This window comes from Haemaphysalis longicornis, unplaced genomic scaffold (assembly GCF_048455015.1).
Source record: "Haemaphysalis longicornis isolate Haplotype H1 unplaced genomic scaffold, Haemaphysalis longicornis Haplotype H1 scaffold_14, whole genome shotgun sequence".
NCBI classification, from domain to species: domain Eukaryota; kingdom Metazoa; phylum Arthropoda; class Arachnida; order Ixodida; family Ixodidae; genus Haemaphysalis; species Haemaphysalis longicornis.
Window position 1 is genome coordinate 24,320,315 of NW_027526245.1, and position 20,162 is coordinate 24,340,476.

At 51.7% G+C, this 20,162-nt stretch overlaps 1 protein-coding gene across 2 annotated transcripts in view; it reads left to right on the forward strand.

Annotated features, from left to right (window-relative positions):
- LOC144165198 (LIM/homeobox protein Lhx5-like) overlaps window positions 1-20,162 on the forward strand; it is a 269,753-nt gene that overhangs the window by 112,158 nt on the left and 137,433 nt on the right. For both annotated transcript variants that reach the window (XM_077695319.1, XM_077695318.1), the window contains exon 2: window positions 510-754. In XM_077695319.1, coding sequence (XP_077551445.1) covers window positions 510-754 — 245 coding nt within the window. The remainder of the gene's footprint in view (window positions 1-509; window positions 755-20,162) is intronic.

Sequence of the window (20,162 nt, forward strand, 5' to 3'; positions counted from 1 at the left end):
GCGTGCTCAAAGGACCACGCCGCCGCAATTAGAGCGCCGCAGACATGCGGGTAATGCGGTTTGCCCGGCTGACCGTGAGTCAGCAGCGGACCCGAGCAGTCGGACGCAGCCACAGTGGCACGCTGCTCGTGCAGCGCGGGGGGCTTCGCTCGGCGATTCTTCTGCTCGTCCGACGTGAAAGAGGCATTCAATTTGGGCGCCGCTACGCGAGAGCCACCCGTATTTGCAAACAAACGAGTATTCTTGCGGAGAGCGCAAGGAAGTATGCGAGTCCCCGCGAGCACGAACCCCACCCATGGCCGCGAGCAAGCACTTTCTGACCCTTTCAGGCGATGAGAGGTTGCGTAATACCTTGGCACAAATCTCGGGAATTGTGCGCCCAAACGCAGCCTGTTCGTTCCAAGCGATGCGGGACGAACGCCGCGCCGAAGCGATTGATGACGAGTGGCCCATCCCCCGGTTCATTCGCGCCGACCTCACCAGCCCGCGTGCCCTCCTCTCCGGTGCAGGCGCTTCGGCACCAAGTGCGCGGGCTGCTCGCTGGGCATCTCGCCGACGGACCTGGTGCGTCGCGCGCGGAGCAAGGTGTTCCACCTCAAGTGCTTCACCTGCCTGGTGTGCCGCAAGCAGCTGTCCACGGGTGAGGAGCTGTACGTGCTGGACGAGCACCGCTTCGTCTGCAAGGACGACTACCTCGCCAGGCATCCCCCGGCGCCCCCGTCGGCGGCAGGGCCCCACCCGCCTTCGGCCCACGGTGAGTTTCCATGGACGCCCCCACCGGAAGCTGTACTTGCAATGCGGCTAACGCACGAACACCTGATTTCTGGCAAATACCACGTTCGAAGGCAAATTATCGAGTCCAAATGCTACGCCTCAAACTACCAACGTCGTTGGTCAAAATATTAACCCTGTTTCCCAATCGAACTCGTGGCATATTATACCTCCAACAAGAACGTGCACTGCGCCTCTGACTGCATTTGTATGTGCATTTTGTAATGTTTTGGGCGTGTTCAGTTGAATAATCTTACTTGTCAGTTTTTTTTTTCATGTTTCCATACATAGCCGGTATCGTGTGGTACGAACGATGCGTAATCGATTGCAGCGTACGGGTGATTATTTTTTGTTCGTAGCGCTGTGTTGCTTCCCTGTGTCCTTTTCGTGCTTTGGGGGCTCGCAAAGTTGCGTGTGAACATTTGTTTCCCATATTGGCGACTCTTCGCGAAAACCACTGCGCGCGGCGCTCCAAGCTACGGTGACGCCTGCCTGCATCCTTGAGCCGACAATTCGTTTTTATTGCGCCGAAAATAAAACTGAAATACCTCTAGATTAGAGCGGTCAACTTCGACAGCGTGGCTAACGCGCGCGGGAAAGTGGCACGTCCAATTCGCTTGCGCGAACACCAGCGTCGTCATCATCATAATAATAATCAACATCATCATCATCAGCCTACTCAGGTCCACTGCAGGACGAAGGCCTCTCCCACCGCTCCTGTTTTGAGCTGCTCGAGTGCACAGTTTATCCCGAATTTCGTTATTTCATCCCTCCATCGGATTAATGGTCTTCGACTTCTTCTAGACCCAACTATTGGTATCCACTCTGTTGCCCTAATTGTCCACCGGGTGTCGGTTCGACTCACGACATGGCCAGCACAAGTCCATTTCTTTTTCTGCATTTGAACGATGATATCTTCTACTCTAGCTTGTTCTCTAATCCAGGTAGCTCGTTTCCTGTCCCTGACTTACTCCTAACGTTATTCGTTCCATGGCCCGTTGAGCAGACGGCCGTGGGGCTAAAAACAAGTACGAACAAAGCAGACGTAATGAGGAACAAGCATGCCGAAAGCGTCCCCTTCAGCTAGACGAAGTAGTGACAGAATACAGCCACCTGGGGCAGATTGTTGGTGCTGACCCAAAACACGAGAGTGAAATGCGGCGCAGAATAGGATATATGGCCTGGGGAGCACTCGGCAAGTACTGCCAAATAATGCAAAGTAAGCTACCTCTCTCACTCAAAAGAAAAATCTACAACCAGTGCATATATACAGCCGGTGATGACACCCGGAGCTGAAGCTTGCCCAAACCAGGACCTCAGATACGCACAGCACAGCCCGAAGTCGTATAACTTTTTCGCTGTGGTGAAACGTGCGTTCCAGGAGCTAACGTTTTAGTATGGGTGTTGGAGTAATGAAATCGGCTATGACTATCGAATGGAATGTGAGAAGTTTCGTTCAATATCGCTGTATTTTCTCTCAAATGAACCGTTTGATGGAGTAGATCACATCGGTCTGCAATGAATGAGATTGCGTGTTGGCATGTCTAACCTGTGTAAGAAGACTCGGTCGCGGAATAAATGGTCCCGGAGCAAATGGTACCGGACAAAATGGTCCCGAAACTAATGGTTGCGGAACAAATGGTCCCAACTTCAAACTAGGAAAAAAATGGTCCCACCCCTATTGTACCTATGCACGAGCGCCCGTATGAGGGAAGGAAGGGGGTCAATGTATTTATGTTTATATGTTTGTATTTGTGGAGAATGTATTTTGCATCTGTTCATATATAGTATATTTGCTACGGCTGAATTTACTTGAGTTAAATGCGGTATACAAATGTTTTGTCGCACGTGTACGTCCTCGCGTGCATCCTTTGCTCGCCTTTTTTTGTTATTCCGAATAGCAAACCAGTGGCAGACATTTAAATCAATATCTTCGTCTACTGAGCAGCCCTCGGCCGCTGTTTAAAGCGAATACAATAACAAGCTGCCATAATTTTCTTCGTGAATGCAGTTTTCTAAATGAAGCGGCGCAACACAACTGTTGTTTAAATTAAGCTGGCTGACTTGCAATACTCGCAAGGATACAAAATTTTGTCAACGCTTGAGAAGCGAGTCCCACTTGAGCGTGTGCGTTGAGCCTATTTACAGTGACGGTATTATTTGAGTTATGTAAAATATCAAAAACGTGAGTAGGTCGGTACTGCACCGTTAGTCAACAGACTCAACACAGAGCTGTACTGGTGCATTGCGCTCGCCGATTTACTGACAGCTTTTTGTGAGAGCAGGCGGTACTGCACTCCAGCAAGATGAAACAAATTTAATCAGAGAACCCACGTGGAGTTTTATAGATTAATTTTGCCCGAAGAGGTGCCTTGACCATTTGTTCCGGCACCATAAGTTCCGGGACCATTTGTTCCTACTTTGGATTTGGGGCCATTTGTTCCGGGACCATAGGTTCCGGGACCATAAGTTCCGGAGCCATTTGTTCTGGGACCATAAGTTCCGGAGCCATTTGTTTGTTTCTAGACCAAAGGAGACTCTACGACGCTCGTCCGGGCTCCACCAATGCCGTGTTATGGGGCCGCGGGACGTTGAGCAGCCAGTGTAACTTGTGGATGTCCCTTGTGCGCTCAATGCTCGTCCACAAGCGTGCCTATGTGATATCAATCCCTTTAATCGAATACCAAGGATTATTTGGTCGGTATACTTACGTATTCGCCAGTTTTACCTTCAGTAGCCTGAAACCGGTCAACATTTTGTAGTGCGGTTGTTCAGCGCTACCGCATTGTTGGAGAGCGTCTGTGTAATAAGTTCTACGCAAGCGGCTGGGCTGTCCGCTCTTTGGCGGCGCAGCCTCGACGTTACGCAAGCGCCGTCGAAGAAAAGCCCGTCGACGTCCGGCCTGGCGCCTGGCCGTGGCGCCGGGAAGCGTTGACCGAGCCGCCGCCGCCGCGGCGGACGACAGCGCGCGCAGCCGTGGCTAAACGGTGCCAAGACAAAGGCGTGCGCGTCGCCAATGATGACGGACGAGCTGTCTGGCCAACAAAGGCCCGCCCGGGGCACAAAGGCAAACAGCGCCCGCTGAGGCGTGGCGGCGCGACTTCCGAGCGGCCGGCGACCAGCGCTGACAGGCCGCGCCGCCGCCAAGGTCGCCCTCCGCTTCCTTGGCTGCCCTTCGCCTCGGCTGCGGCCTGGACTCGCTTGTGCCGAACTGAGGACGCGCGCCCGACCACCGTTTCAAAGCACGGGGTACGTGTTGTTGTGGCACAACAGGCCTCGAGGAAGCTCGCCCGTGCACATCAGCAGCGGGTGGATCAGGTGTTCCCCGCCGCCGTGATGTGCTTGGCATTCGTGTGGACTTGGCTGATGGCGTTCCGGCAGTCTCAGCGGGCATCCGGGAAAGTAAAGACAGAAGCTCGCGATCTGCGGTCCGGTCTCTTACCGAGAACAGTTGGTGCTCAACGCCCGTCCTTTCATGCCCCAGGGAAAGGCAGTCAAAGAGCGCAGTCCAAGTTTGGGAGCTCGGTCTTGCGCCCGAAGGGGGCATTGCGACACAGTCACGGCAGTGGGAGTTGTTGCCATTCGAGGGTTGTCATAATAATGACTTGCACTGCGAGAGTTCACGAAAAGAACTCAGCGCACCGCGGTGGTGGCCTCGAGCAACAGCTGCGCCCCCCGGCGGCGCTGTCGAGGCCCTCGAAGTGCACGGGCTTGTCCTCTCGCCTTCCGGGCGGTGCGTGGAAGGTTCTCGTGACTGGCCGCCACTCTCGGCTGAAACCAGCTGATGATTTACTGGTGCTTATACTCGTCTCCTGCTACGAGCCCTTCCTCAACGCAGCAAACGGGAAAAAAATCGCGGGCGATCGCCCCGAGATAACAGAGCGAGTAGGTGAGGCGAGCCCAGCTAGCGGCAGGGCTTACTACGCCGGCTGGAGATGTTTACAGGGATGTTGGGTGACTGCCTGGAATGCAGCGGGAGGGAACGCAAAGCTATTAAAAATGACGTGCAAAAATATGCTAGAGAAAAAAATCGACGAGAAAGTTCTAAAGAAAACGCTCAATCACACACGAAGAAAATGGCGCAGAGAAAATGCGAAAATGAAGAAAACAGGTGTCATAACGCTCGCGAGAATGCTTCTAGGGTCACTTGTGCTGTTTGTGAACTTAAAAAGTCCTGTTAATTGGCCCATGTGACAGACTGCAAGCCTAGGTCCGCGTCGTACGCAAGACAGGGTGGGAGCTGCAGTCGCTCGCGCAGCGGCGAATTCTTGGCGCATCTTTTGTTGTCACGTGTGCACGGCATGTCGGGCACAGTGGGGAATTATGCAATCCTACATTAAAAAACTCTGGTCGATTCCTCTGTCATAGGAATCAGTAAAACACGAAAGGGAATGTGCAGCTGAGCATGACTTGCGGGCCGGCGGTTGTCTCGTGGGTGTGCTTGTCGAGCGGCGTCCTGCTGGCGGGTCGCTTCGGCGAAGGTGTACCGGCGTCATTTCCGTGGCGGATATGACTTCAGTCACATTTCTGGGCAAGTTGGTATTCCATTGCAAGACCGTTCAAAGCGCACAACGTTACCGAGGGACGGCGAGAGGGCACAGGGACACGCGCGTGTCCCTGTGCCCTCTCGTCGTCTCTCGGTTACGTTTTGCGCTTTGAACGGTCTTGCAAAGACTTCAGTGAAATGTTGAGGTATCGCGGCATTCTGTTAAAATATAAAACATGAAAACGAACAACCCTAAGTAAGACGTACTATTTAGTACTAAACGTTGCTTCCCTGCAAGAACACCCTGTGTGCAGGGGTGCGCCCTTTACAGGCCGCTTGCTTCGTTGTACTGGCGTCACTTCCGTGACGAATATGACGTCAGCCAAACCTTCGTGTATCTGGAAATAAAACACTTTCGTGTTACGTTATAGTACGTTTTCATCCCGTTGGTTGAGGCCGCCTTGACAGCGGAAATTACAGTGGGAGCAGAGGCGGATAACTGCGTTGAGGGTCATGCCACTGCGATACTTGTGCAATCCATCCTGTTTCCAAGGGTTCGCGGAGCGACGTTCTATTCCAGGATAGGTGCAATCCCGCTGCTTCCGGTTAAATAAACGTGTTAATATGCCACGCCCAATCTCTAAGCATACGTAAAAGATGACACAAAGCACCCTTATTTACCAAAATAATGCGTGTAATTGAAGCGAGAGAGCATTTTAGACTAAATCATTTGCGAGTAACCAGAAAAAATGCATAATTTCCGGGGCTGGGACCTAGGGCGGTCGTCACAATAGCCACGGTTCTACCCCTCAGCTACTGTGGCAGAACGGCAGCGCTCTTTTAGCAGTTGCACAAAAGAATAGAAGGAGTGTTCTTCGCGAAGCAGTCGATGACTGAACACAGGAAATCCCGAGCCACACGGGAACGGAATCTCGTCTTCGCCCTGCACCCATGCATGTGGCTCTAAAAAGAGTGAACCCAGAGGTTCTGCCAGCCGTTACCTGGAATTCTCTGGGGCGGCGTCCCGAACGCCGCAGCAGCTTCGGCCACGGCCGGGCTATAGCGGCGGACGCCGCCACTGTAGCCCGGCCGTGAGTCGGAAGAAAGAAAAAGGAGAAGATCGTCTTTCGAAGGGGGAGACCGCGGAAGGAGCCTAGCCATCCTGATGTGCTATAGGTTGGGGCTACACCACCGCGCGACACAAGCGCAGACACCGAAACAATGGGCATGTGAAGTTAGTGATTCACATTTATACCGATAGTTGGTTATACCAGTTAGTATAGTTTCAGAATCGCGAGAAAGCTGAGGGAACTTTTATAATCGCTATTTATCAGAACTACTTGCTACTTTCGCCTTTTGTAATACCTCTTAAAACGCAACCGAATTGTTCTCCACCAATTTAGAAAACGGAGCCCCATTCGTGGCAAGCAGTGCGCAAAACGTATCGTTTCTCTAGCGGCCAGATGTCTGATTGTGGTTTGTGCATTTTGTTTTACCGCCCTGAAAAGGAATACTTAACGTATGTATGCCATCCGGTGCGGGCTACTCGGAAGGTGCTGTCGTACAGTTCATCAAGCCGTGTGAAGGCAGCGCACAATTGACGCGAAGCAGCGCCAAAACAGGCCGGAAGCAAAAGCCGGCGCCGCCGGCGAGCAGGCACTTCCGCGCGGGGAAGGCGGGGTTCGCGCCATCTACAGTGTGCTCCGCGAGTGAAACGTTCCGCCCCCCTCCCTTCTCCCGCTTTCGCCTCCGCCACGTTGGGAGTTTGTTGTTCCGCACGCCACGAAAGAACCGTTGGCTGGGAGAGATAGACAGCATTGCTTTGAAACTCTGTCTTGCTTCTCCGATTCCCGTGGACGAAATGAATGGCACCACAGAGTCATCAGCACTGGTCGAATGGCTCCACCAAGTTTCGGAAGCGACACAAGGTGCCCACTTTGGCACCTCTCAACATTGTGCGTAAGAAGGCGCAGGGCTATCCAGCCGCTTCTACACACATCTATCCAGGCCCACGTGCACTGGCGAGCTGTCCGGAATTCAGGGTAATTCAGTTGTTTCGCTTCTGCTTGCTTAGAATTTCCTTCTTAGTTTCGCAGATGCGCGCACCAACAGCGTCGGCCCTTTGGCCGGACGGCGGCGCCACGACTCACCCTGGCGGACGAGAAAGGCGCCGCTGCCCTTGGAAGAACAGCGCGGAGAAAGCATTGGTCACGGATCCTCCGGCTTCGCTCGCCGCGTGCACGGACCGGTTGTCTCGAGTCACGGCGCGCTTCGCAGCCGCTGGCTGTTGTCCTAATCGCACGAGAAATAGCCGGCAAGGTCATGGCTTTTACTGCGAAGAATGTTTCCACTAGAGCCTTGGCAATACAGTCCCGGGAATTTCGTGTACTTCTGGAGCGGCCGCTTGTTCGGGGCTAAGAAAGAAAGGAAACCCGCCAGCAGCTGACGGGCCAAGGAGGAGCGACAGGAGCGGTCACGCCTCATTGGTACGCACTGTCGCTGACGGCCGTGCGTGGCCTTTGTTGGAAACGCGCAAGACAAGCTCGATCACGCTGCAGCCTGCAGGGAGTCGACACGGGCGTGTGCTGAAGTTCGCCCATCCTCGGTGCTCATTCCTGTCTTCTATCGCAATCGCTTGCGAGGACGCGCGCCATTCTGCAGCCATCTCGCGCACAGTGCTCCGCTATCACAGGTGGACTTCTTTCATCGTTCTCTCTATAGCCTCCGAACAGCCCGTCGGTATGCATGGGGTGTGGTATGCTCGATTTGAATAACACAGCGCAAGTGCTTCGAGGGTTCGAGAAAGTATCGTACGCGAAGTGCACACTTAACGAGTGCTTTCAGGTAAAAGTACGTGATGGAAACGGGAATGTCAGCGGACGAGTTGGGTCAGGGCACATATGTCAGAACACACAGTGCTCTTGATGCACATACCGAGAGGCCTGTTCACCTGGACATACATAAAGTGCGAAGTTTGTAGGCCTGTGATCAGACGATGCTGAGTGGACGGCTGAGAATATTTGCGGCAAGAAGCGCACACAGGAAATTTAACTAACGCGAAATTATAACTGGCAACTACATAAACAGGGCCGGGCGTTATTTTACAAGTTCCAAACTTCCAGAACATTGCCAGGTATACGCTGCCTATATGTGCGTTTTAGGTTACGTACCGAGAAGACAGTAACGTAAAAAGAGCGTTGTTTTTCTAGTGAACAGTCATTAAACAAAAAGCAGTAACCTGTCTTACAAATAATCACGTCGGTCGGAGCATTATGCTGTGTGCACATGCTTGAACTAGCGTCACCAACACTGACGCCGTCTTCTTTTGGGCGCATCATCGTCATCATCATCATTATACGCATCAAATTCGTAGTTTTTTCATACGTCTGCCGTAGCAAACTAGGCCGTCAGGCTAACCTCGCCAGCTTTAATAAAGAACATTACTTCGCTCTTTCAATAATCGCAGTGTGAAATACCGGGTGTAAACTGGGCCAACTGGGTGTAAAAATACCACCATCGGTATCACGTAGCTCTTCTAGTGACACCTCGAGAGAAATGATGTTGAAGGCGGACTGATCTTCCCGGAAGTCATTCATTGGAGCTTTTGCTTTCGACGTGTGAGGTCTTTTTATAAATATCATGATATTCCCAATGCAACTTCTTGAGGCTGGGACGGGAATTAGTCGTATCTTGCCCGTTGCTTTTCAGCTTTTAGGATTGCAGAAATCTTTGCTCTTTCCCACTCTGCAAAAACAGTACCTTATACAGCCATGTTGAGTTGCACTGTTCCAGATGGCGTAGGCGGGGGTGATGAGGAAGATGGAAAATTGCTTGGCATGTTACGTCGTCATTACTTGGCAAAGATTGCGGTGGCCGGCTCGAGCTCGCGCCCCGTAATTGAAAGGTTGATGGCAATAAGAAGGGTGCATGGTGGCACAGCGTCAGAAGCGTATCGGGGGGACACTTGGGGCAGAGAGACTAACGACAGGGGTACTCTTAGGGACGCTTTTAAAGACGATAGTCTTTCTTGGGCTACCTAAACCCAGAAATTTTGGTCTGTCTGTCTGTGACTCGATTCAGCCACCCGGCCAAAGCCAAGAACAATAGTCTTATATACTCACAGCCAAATCTGGACGTCTAAGTCCGGTGTGAGGAGGCGCTGCTCACCGGACAGGGGTCAGCAGGTCGAAGCGAGGAAGACGAGGTGTGTGCGGAGGCGGAAGAAGGGCGCGAGAGGAAAAGAGGAGGAGGAAGAAGAGGTGGCGAGCGCTGGAGGCAGGAAGCAGGTGGTTCCAGAAGCTCTGGGCTGGGCGAGAACGCCTAGGGGGCCTTCGTCACGGAGCCGCACATTCCTCCTGGAAGCTCTCAGCTGGGCTCTGCTCTATATGCTCATACTTGTCAGCATTGTTGAAGAAGAAGACGACATTGCGCAAATATAAGACAGAAAATTAATACACAAGGCATATTTACAGTGTTCCTTTATAAAGAAATTCATAGATGCTGTTTTTTTTAATGAAATAACCACATCCACTGCACACACACAAAAAATTCAATCCGTCGCCTGCTGTCGCCCGCGCCACTACAGCTTCTGGCGGCAGTTTAAGAAATCAAGCGGCAACGGTTACGAAAGGTTACACTAGATAGGTTCCACGTTCTGCTTGGAACGCACGTGGAGTACGGCAACGTGGTTCTATAAACGTTGAAGTAGGGTGCCTCGATTCACGCGCGTATCCGCTGTACGGCAGCCCTGGCATTGAGGTACCCGGCCTGGAGCAGTAAGACCCGGTAAATTTAAATTTACTTGAGCATATCTTTACCGTATTTTCCTTGGGATAACCGCGACTCAAGATGAACAACATGAGAGGTGAGCGGGAAAGCGAAGGTAGGCATTTACTTGGCAAGCGCCGACAAAGACTGCCGTCTTTTGTCGACATTTGCAAAGAAAGGAGCAGATACGCGGCCAGTTTTTTCCGCAGCATTACCTCGTCTAAACAGCGCACTGAATAGGTTGAGCTGCCGGTTATCGTTTCGCATACCTTACAACGCGCCATATTCGGAATAGAGGGTAGTAGTGTCGATCTAACTTTGCGGAAAGCCACGGCATGTATAAGCCACATCACGACGTACCAGCCAAGAAGCGATATGTGAAATATAAAAAAAAAAATCACTCGTCGTAATGACACAGAACTTGTTAGTCAGTTTTCGACCGTCTCTCATCTTTGAAATTTGTATGAAGCAGTGACAACAGAACAGTTTGGGGCGAGATGTCATACTCTGACATGCTAGACTCTTACAAACGGCGATTCCGCGGTACTACGCCTGATGTACACAGTCGAGCACGCTTGACTGACATGAAGCCGGCATAATAGACGTGTCTGGCGTGTTTTTTTCCAGACCACTTCAATGATGTGAAGCCGGTATGAACAAGCGCTATCTGACGAACTTGAAAGCCTTCCGACGTGCAGGTTTGCTCCTTATGTGAAAGAAAGCCTTGTTGTCAGCTGCAGCCAATTATTGGGTCATTCCTTCTGTGTACACCAGGTTGCCTCCTGGTGCCCTTCGTTGCAAGAGTTGAAACCTGAAATAATTGCTACATAACTAAGTAAAAAAGCTGCAGCGCCACAGACGCGACGGAGTGGAAAAGAGACAAACACGTGCGCTTACTCAACGAGGGCGCCAGCTTTAGATACGCTAAAAGCGCTAAAAACACGAAAAAAAGATGAGGGAAAGAGGAAAGGAAGAGAAATCGCAACAATTTATTCCTAAAAGCGCAACGCAAGGGTGACGGGACACACGCGTCAATTTGACAGACAATGAATCTTTTGTTTTCAGGAGCGACGCGATTCCGCGGGGAACTCCTTACAGTACTGGACAGTGCAAAACGCATCGAAAATTATCGCGCGCGTTTTGCTCCCAATATTCAAATCAAATCAAATCAAATCAAATCACGTCTTTATTTATTTTCCTTTTGTTACAGAGCATGAACCAATCACAAAAAGCTGCTGTTTCAAGCAGCTTGACGAGGTGCACTGGCCCAGTACTGGCAGCAATGATCGGCGCAGATTTTAACAGAAAAGTAAAGTCATACATACTCACACACAGTATACATTTTCATTCGTGTGACCTAATACAGCATACAGATAAAAAACGCAACGAGGAACACAATTGAACTCTCACACACGAAAATATAATGATAACCGCTATCTTACGATTCGTGATAGCAAAAAAAAAAAAAAAAGAAAAAAAGAAAACAGAACAAAAGGATCCCCTCTCTGCAACTTCGTTTTTTCCAGTTGCGAACATCAGTTGAACAAAAGAAACAAAATATAAGAGCGCATCAAAGAAATCGGCCTAAGATCTCGGCCTAAGATCTCGAACGACGGCGTGCAGCCACAACTTTTGCAATGCGTAGCATGCTGCACCCACCAAGACCCAGATTTGAGTGAATTGGCGTGCTTGCGCAGACAGTCGCGCATACGTTGACAGTAAGCGCAAGTGCTCGTATCCTTTGTGGTTCCCTTCCTTCTGGTGCACTGACGCTTTTAGATGCGAAGCATCTCATGCTCGGGGCTGTGTTCCTCCCTCCCTTGTTGTCGTTGTTGTCCGCCGTCCGCACTCTACTGCGCATGCGCTTCTCTTCAGCCCCGTTAGACTTTGGCCTGACGTCAGCGCAGTCCACTATAAAAAGAAACAGTCAGGTGGCGCCCGGTTTCGATCTCACGACTCTGGCCGCAACGGGAGGTACGTCGCGCTCTTCCCACTGCGCTACAAACCGAGACGGAAGCATGCGCTACGAACGCGCCTTATGTCATTCACTCATTCAAACTACTAGTTACTGATACAACGAAGGCACGCGAAGCTGAACGTCAACGGAAACGGCGAATTGAAAACTTTAGAGGAGGATGTTGAATTTCCTGCGGGAAGGCTGTGGCGGGAAGCGCCACGCGCCTTGCAGCTCAAACAGAGAAAAGGACGAAGAGGGCGGGCAGCGGCGTAGGATCGTGAGCACGCATTAAAGAAAGACGAGAACCAGGAGGTGTTCGATCAGGTAACGCGGATGTCGGTCTCTTCGCTGTCTCTACATTTCTCTACATTTCTCTGTCTCTACGTTCCCATTCATACTCCGATAAATGAAACAACATAACGGCAACACAATGGAACCTACACGGAACCCCCATGATGCTTCGCATCCTCCTCACGGTTCCCCACGGGAAGATGTCTTACGAATTTCGTTAATTTGCTTTACTTTGGCGATATTGTAACAGCTCGCATTCAGTTGTGTAGAGTGTATGCCTCCGGACCTATCTGCAAGTCGTTCGGACTTGTTCAGCACCTTTTCGAATGTCCTTATTGCGGCAAGAGTTCAGAACTTGCAAGCGTGGCGACTGAAATTGGCTTGTGAGGATGCTTGATGGCAGGATTAACTTTAAAAGTGTATATCGCTAGGAAATGCTCGCTAGGAAATGCTCGTCTCCCATGCATTCACTTTTACGTTCCAACTTTAACTTCCTGATGGCGCTCCCGATTTGTTGATTGAGGTATATCACAATTGTAAATTTACGCCTTGACCCGAATGATAGATAACGTGCCGGACATCGGTAGAAACTGCTCCTCACATTCACTTTGATGTCCAGCAGGGTCTGAAGCATTGCCGCTCAGGTCCTTCGGGTGCCGCGATGCCTTACTGGCCTTTTTGTATACATACAGGCGACGAAATGTCCGAGATTTTCATGGGCTGCACGCGTGCGCTGCGTTTGCATTGTTTCGCAGCGCGAGCACTTGAACCGTGCTTTCGGATGACGCTTTCGGGTGCAGTTCACCTAAAGTACGCTGCCGGACACTGCACGTCTTGGCCGTGCTCTTCAAGCTCTTGTCCCCCTTGTACAAACTTCTTGCACATTTCCTCTTTTGTCGGGCGCGAAGCCAGTCTCTTAGAGTTTCCTTGAGCTATACGCCTTTTGCGCGACGCGCTCGCCGTGAGCCTTTCGGAGGTCCTCTACTCCCAGGGCTGTCCGAATTGTGCTACCATCCCTGAATACAGCTGCTCTCGCCAGTAAGGTAAGGAATTGGGCTAGTTGGTTTTGCATGTTCATAAACTGCTCTTGACGTTACTAAGGACATGGAAAAGAAGGAAAAGTAACTTAAGGAAAAGAAACTAAAAAAGTGTGTCCTTAGTAACCTCAAGCGCAGTTTACGAAGGAGCTCTCGCATACGCGAAAGAGGCGCCACAGGGGAGTGCAGGGCCCCCTTTTAACAGCGGAGCTGTTGTACAAGCTGTAAGGTCGCCGTTGCACGAAAAAATACCAGGAAGACGCGCAGCGCTAGTGAGCGCGTGTCTTGCGGCGACCGCTGAGCGTTCCCGGCTCGCGCAGTGGCTTTGGAAAAAAAAGGCAAGAAACCTCCTACGCTGTCGTGAAGCTCTGTCGCGCGTGTGATGCTTGGCATGACGAATACGACGATATCGATGCATACGATGATGCCTTGTATTAGCAGGGTGCAAAGCAACTACGAAGCATGTAAATAAACAGTTCAAGCTTGTACATATGCGAGGGGATGTGTCCTGCATGAGTGCTCACGTATAAGGAAATCCTGCAGCTGCATTTTTCTCCTGCATTTTTCTGCATTTTCTGCAATCCTGCATTTTTCTCGCGTTCCTGTCTTTTATACCATTTCGAAAGTTTCTCGCTGTGGGCGCCATCCGAGAAGTGCGGAAAGTAGGTCACTCAGTTTGGGCGCAACCTCGCCGAGCGGCCAAGCGGGCTCTGCGGCCACCCCGGACTGCGCAGCGCAGAGTGGCGCAGAGCGGCCCCGTCGCGGGCTGCGAGCGTGCGAGCACGCGACCCGCACGCGATTCCGCGCCAGTGGCTCCTGAAATATTCACGACGCGGGCCCCCGTTGCACCGCTTGTAACCCGCTTGGTTCGCCTAAGCACGCATGCCACCCGCGCGGGTACAGTGTTTCCAGTGACGTCATGAAATGTTCCATGTCCCCTCTGACTGGGATACGCCGCGGTGGCTCAGTGGTGAAGGCGTTGTGCTGCTGAGCACGATGACGTGGGTTCGATTCCCGGCCGCGGCGGCTGCTTTTCTGATGGAGGCGACAAGCGAAAACTTTCGTGTGTACGAGATTTGGGCGCACGTCAAAGATCCCCAGGTGGTCAAAATTACTGCGGAGCCCTCCACTGCGGCGCGCCTCATCGCCTGCGTTGCGTCTGCGCGTTAAAACCTACAATGAATCAATCAATCTGACTGGGTACACTATCTTTAATAATGGGCCCAATCGGCGTTATCGAGGCCTGTCGGCGATTTACGATTCATTTTGCGCCGCTAGGGGAAGCGTGCGCACACTTCTTGACTCCCCTTCCGATAAAGTTGAAGAACAGTGCAACCAAATGCAGATCCAGATCCGTGCGTTTCGGCGAGTTTCCTGCTCGCTAAAATGGCGACCCCGCAAGTGAAACGGAGCGGAGGCCCAGCTGGAGTGTTCGGTCCGGCCCGGTCGCTATCAGCCCGCGTTCTCCCTTCTCTTCCGCCTCGCTGGGACAATGGAGCGCGGTGTGGAGTTCCTCCCTGGGCGCCCCCACCGCGTAAACAGACCGCGGTGGGCGTAGGAGGCTGCAGGTCGGGGTTGACACATTCCGCGGCGGCCATCGATTCCTTCCACCGACACCCCGGCTACAACCCCGGGGATCCCATCGGTGGGAATGCGCGGCCGGTGCAGAGCCCCGCGGGGCTGTCTGGCCGGGAGATAAATGAAGCCCCGGCCATCACTGCTCCCGGCACACGGCCTGCGGACACGCCGCGCTCCGGAGACCCGCGTTTTCGCCGCTCGCTTCCGGCTTCGCTCGGGCGGCGGCTGCTGGCTGCGTGGGCACGGCTTGCAAGTGTCTGCTGCCAAGCTGTGCGCTCGTTGCCGTGCCTTTCTTTTCCTACGCCCTCCTGTGGATGACCTGTACCAGGAATCGGAGCAATAGGTGATCAGTATGGCCGGCGCTGTCGCCCTTCCAAGATCGGTGCAACCTCATCTCTTTCCTTAGCTTTTTGTTTAAAACCAGAAGCGATTATTCGGCTAACGACGCATGCTCGTCACTTTTCAAAGCACGCGCCTTCGCAACCGTGGACGGTTTTCTCGGCCAAATAACGATATCTGAGCACGACGTCACGAATTAAAGGAGAAGAACGTGTTCTTTTGGGCACTGCGTTTCCGTTCCGTCATAGGCTCTTCCAGCACGGCGTGCTCGAAGAGCGCGCCGTTCAAATACTTGTCCTTTCCTTTCCATGGGCCCTATTCTGGACCTCATAAATTCACCGTGAATTCCCCATGTTTTTTTTGCGTAAGCGAAACGTAAGCAATCAGTGGCGTGTACACATATAGCTACACGTACACATATCTATGATGACATGCAGAGTAATTTGACGCTTAGCTTATAAACATCATAACCAAGATTTCTAATATTGCGCGTAAAAGATGAAAAAAAAAAAAACTTAGCATGTCTTCCAAAATCACGGCTGCTGAGGCTGACAAGAGACACATTTTTATGGTTAAAACTGGCGTCAGCACCACAAAGCAATCAAGCAACATCAGCTGTAAGCTACTTGGTGCATAATTACAAAATTAGAACCCGACTGCGACAACGACACACGAAGAAACGACGCTTGTCTGACGAAAGAACCGAGCGCTTGTCTCATCATTCTGGCGTGTGTCATTGTCTCAGTCGAGCTCTAATTTTATAGCTGTCAAGTAACGTTCACCCAAAAGCGAGCGAAAAGCGGTTGTGGAGCTAAAGAACATCACACAGTCTTTTTCGCCGTATCTATTTATTTCTTTCAATCGCTTTTGGTAACATAGTTGAGCTCTCTGCTTCAGTGCAAGCTTTGTTGCGTTATCACCTTGAAGTTGAAGTTGAAATTGAAAGTTTATTGTGACCACATGTACAGGAATGGCGCTATACAGGTGTCGAGGGGGACGGTCAAAAAGGCTACAAAAAAAAAAAAAAGCCTGACAAGGTGACGTCCCCCTCTCCTCCCCCCCCCCTCCCGTTTTGGCCCGACTCTGCGGGAAATGGCATGTCCTTTGTGACAATAAAAAATAACAGAAGAATGCACACAATTAACACGCAGAAAATCAGCTTTCAGTTTTCAGAAAGACACAATAATTACAATGAAACTTCCACTAGAAAAAAAAAAAAAAAACACATCAGGGGCGGTATTCTCGTAACTGTCCCTTTTGAAAACGTCCCTTTTGCATCCCTTTTATCGTGACGTACTTCCGGTTAAGCAATAAACATTGCCAGTAGGTTTGCCGCGTTTGCGTTACGTGACTTCCGGTTGTTTGCTTTTAGCCAATCAGGGCTCGCCAAAAGGGACACTCTTGAAAGGGACGCAAAAGGGACAAAACTCGAGAATACCGCCCCAGCTCTCGTCACCTTCCTAGCTACCTTCGATCACCTTTCCAGCCGTCACCGCCTCCCCGCTATCGTCTGCTGCAATATGTTATTTACGCGTGGATGGCGTGATCACAGAAAAAGGCGGTCGCGACCACCGGTTGTGAGACGCGGTAAGGAGAGCGAAACGCTACGCCTGATAACGGCACAGTGTAGTGATGGCGCCGATTCACTCATTCGTCAAGCTTGAGTTCAATCAGCGCAGTCACTTTTCTTTGTTACTTTTCTCTTGAATTCGATCACGTGACCCACCAGCTGGCTAGGAGGGGTGTGGACAGATGTCATGCGTTGGGTTCGCTGTTACTGTTAGGCCAAAAAAATAATCGCTATTTTATTGGCAAACATAAAACCAGAATACGAGGCGATATTTTTATGCTCCGCTAACCACACCACAGAGCCTCTCCCACCGGAACTGATGCCAATGCTACCTTACCAAAAATGAAAGCCCCCTTTCATCTAACCTGAAAGGAAGATGAAGGACGAAGCTTTCTCTGCGCGAAATTAAGTGGGCTTTTGCGATTGATTTGCTTGAATTCTATTCAAGTAGCAGGGGGAAAGTCAAAGTTCGAAATCCAAGTTGCTTCGTCCGTGTCGCAATGGCGAAGTCGGATGGGCGTCACAGTCATAACGATTCCGACCACGGCAAGCGTTTTTTTTTTCTTGTTTCCTCATCATATATCACCACCCGCTCTCCCATTGTGTAAAGTTGGCACTCCTGTAGTGCATTTGGGTTTTGACAGCGCCATCAGGCAGACCAAGAAAGTTCGCTTTAAAAAGGGGACAAGAGACTAATAATCCACGCTGTGAAGGTCGTTGGAAAACAAAGCAATAGTTGTGGGTATCGTTTAAAGATTTGCTTTCCAATCGTCTTCACAGCGTGAATTGGAGCCAAATTTTTCACTTTTTTAACGTAATTTCCAACGTATGCATTTGATGAATATTCGGGGGCATGGCACTACCTCTCAAGGCCTGCGACCAGGGTGGTTGCGAAGTTCTGCCGTGGGGACGAATGATGACCATGATGATGAAACTGGGCACAAGGGACCTGCTAAGGGACCTTGACGTACGCGTCATGTAATTAGACTGACATATGAGCGCGGTTTCGGCCATACGCCGCCGCCGCTGGGCCGTGGCCCGTGAAAAGCAACTGCGAGGGGAAGGCGCCGTGTGGGGAGACCGCGTGCTGTTCGCACCGAGAGGTCGGCGCTCCGTTGCGAACTCGGCACAGCAGCCAGCAGAGCAGGCCGCGGAGCTGCGCAGCTGCGCGAGGCTTGATTGAAAGCAGGGGAAGCTAGGGCGGCCGACGCTGGAGGCCCTCTAATAAATGTTGCGCTCCCTTAATTGCACAAAAGGTAGCGCGCTCCGGTGACGACGAATAGAAGCAAACACGAGCAACAGCTACCGCCACAGAGGGCTGCGGTCGGGGAAAGCGCAAGATAACGACCCCACCCCCCGGCGAAAGTTACGGCGCTGCCAGGGCTCTGTACTTCCACTTCTGTCGCTTCCACCGGTCTCGCACAAGCTCTAATGAAACGCGCCGCCTGTTGTGACGTGCTTAGCGTGAGGCCGGCGGTGCAGCGGGGGCGCCGCAACAACCGTCGGGCTTGTTAGGCGGCCCAAGTGCTTTGACCCGGCCGCATGCGCACGCGCGCCATCGCGAGCTGTTTTCCGACCGTCCTCGCTGGCTGCGTCACGACGGGGAGCCGAGGGCCGCTGCTTTCGCGTGCCACGCGGGCCGCGATGGTGCGCGCGGTGCCCATTGATGAGTGGATGCCTCCCCGACCGTGGTGAGCACCCATATTGTCAACGCGACAACATGATGGGGCGGAAAATGCCGGCGCAGCGAGCAGCGCGTGGATCCGAAACCTTCTACTGGCTAAGGAAAATCCGTGGCGGAACGGGAATGGATCCCGAGGATGGATCCGTTGCCGTGAATGAATCCACAGGGGAATAAATACACACGACGGACCGAGTACGCGGTCCGATCGGTCACCTGATGCGACGATCGAGCGCAGAGCGCATCGACACGGCGGGCTGGCTGAGTGGACTGCGAGTGGCCGACTATCTGAGCTGCGAACGAAGTTCGTCAATTGTTCCCTCGGCACGAGAAAGCTTTGTGCGAAGCGCCATGAACATTGCCTGATTGTCAAAGAACACTTCCATGATTCTTTCACGCGAGGGACATGGCACTTTGTGCTTGCTGTCGCTGAGAATATTAATTAGCAGCTTCCCTTTGTCACATAGAAGAGAGGTATCTTCCTCTTTTTCTGTGGATAATCCCTCCAAAAGGTGTGTTGAAGATACCGGAGAACTTCCACCGCCACTGGTACCAGCTGAGGCATGTCCCCGCGGGGAATTGTCCCCCTCCAGCTGATGATGAGTATCGAGGGGATTGTCTACTGGCAAAGATTCTTGTTCGCGAGAAAGCAGAGCGCTGTCGCCGGCCACAGGCGAGCCTCGAGATGTAGAGCGGAGCGTAGGAGAGTGCCCAGGAGCCATATTATAGTCGGCAAGAGGTCCTGTCCAGAGTACGGATTTGTAGAGGAAAACGTGCTAGGCGAAGTACACTGAGCCAGGACGTGTTCTAAGCCTAACCGCACATTGGATTCCCGCGAAACAACTGCATGGCCTCAAAAGAAGACTGGTGCGCTCACCGACGATGCTTGAGATGTTCCGGCGATGGATCGTAGTGCTGGTTGGCGATCTCGTAGCGTGGGAATTTGAAAAACGCATTCCGAGCACAGAGCCGAAAAAATCACTGCTTCGTTTTTCTCAGTCAGGAGATCTCATAAATTCCCATTTGGCTGCTAGGATAAGATCCCCGCTTTTGCTCAGGAGGATTTATTTCTTAGTAGCGATGGAAGCTGTGCTCGGAGGCTCTCGGCCGATTAAGCGGTTCCTCCGTCATAGTGCTTTCGCACTAAAATAACGTCACAGTAGCGCTTACTTTTCATTAGCTCGTATTACATTTCTTTAGATCGAAGAAATAAATGCGGAACCCCTGCTAGTAGGGCTTCCGCTACAAAACACGCAGAAAAGTCGAGTATTCATTTTTGGCCTCGGCTGTAATTGCACCCTCAAGAGCGTTTGGTATGCACAATACACCCTTTCGATCGAGCTTCTTTGGTGATGGCGGAAGCCAGTGTCGTTCGCTCTTCTATGTACCGGTGGTGCAGGGTGGCCCAGACGCCGTTCAGTGCTTCGTTTGCACTCCTACAACAGGAAGTGCAAGGCTCCTGTAAAGCATGGCGGGCGCACATACGGCTGCAATGTTTCGTATCTTTCGTCACCAAAAACAGAGAGTTCTGTTTGTTGGCAGTCAACGTCTCCGAAAATTTTGCTTCTCTGCTTATTTTTTATATCTGTACTCACTTATGCTATCCAAAAAACTGAAATAAACCTGAAACCTGAAACCTGGAACCTGTACTTGGAGTCGAATAGACTCGAAATCTTGGCTGTCAC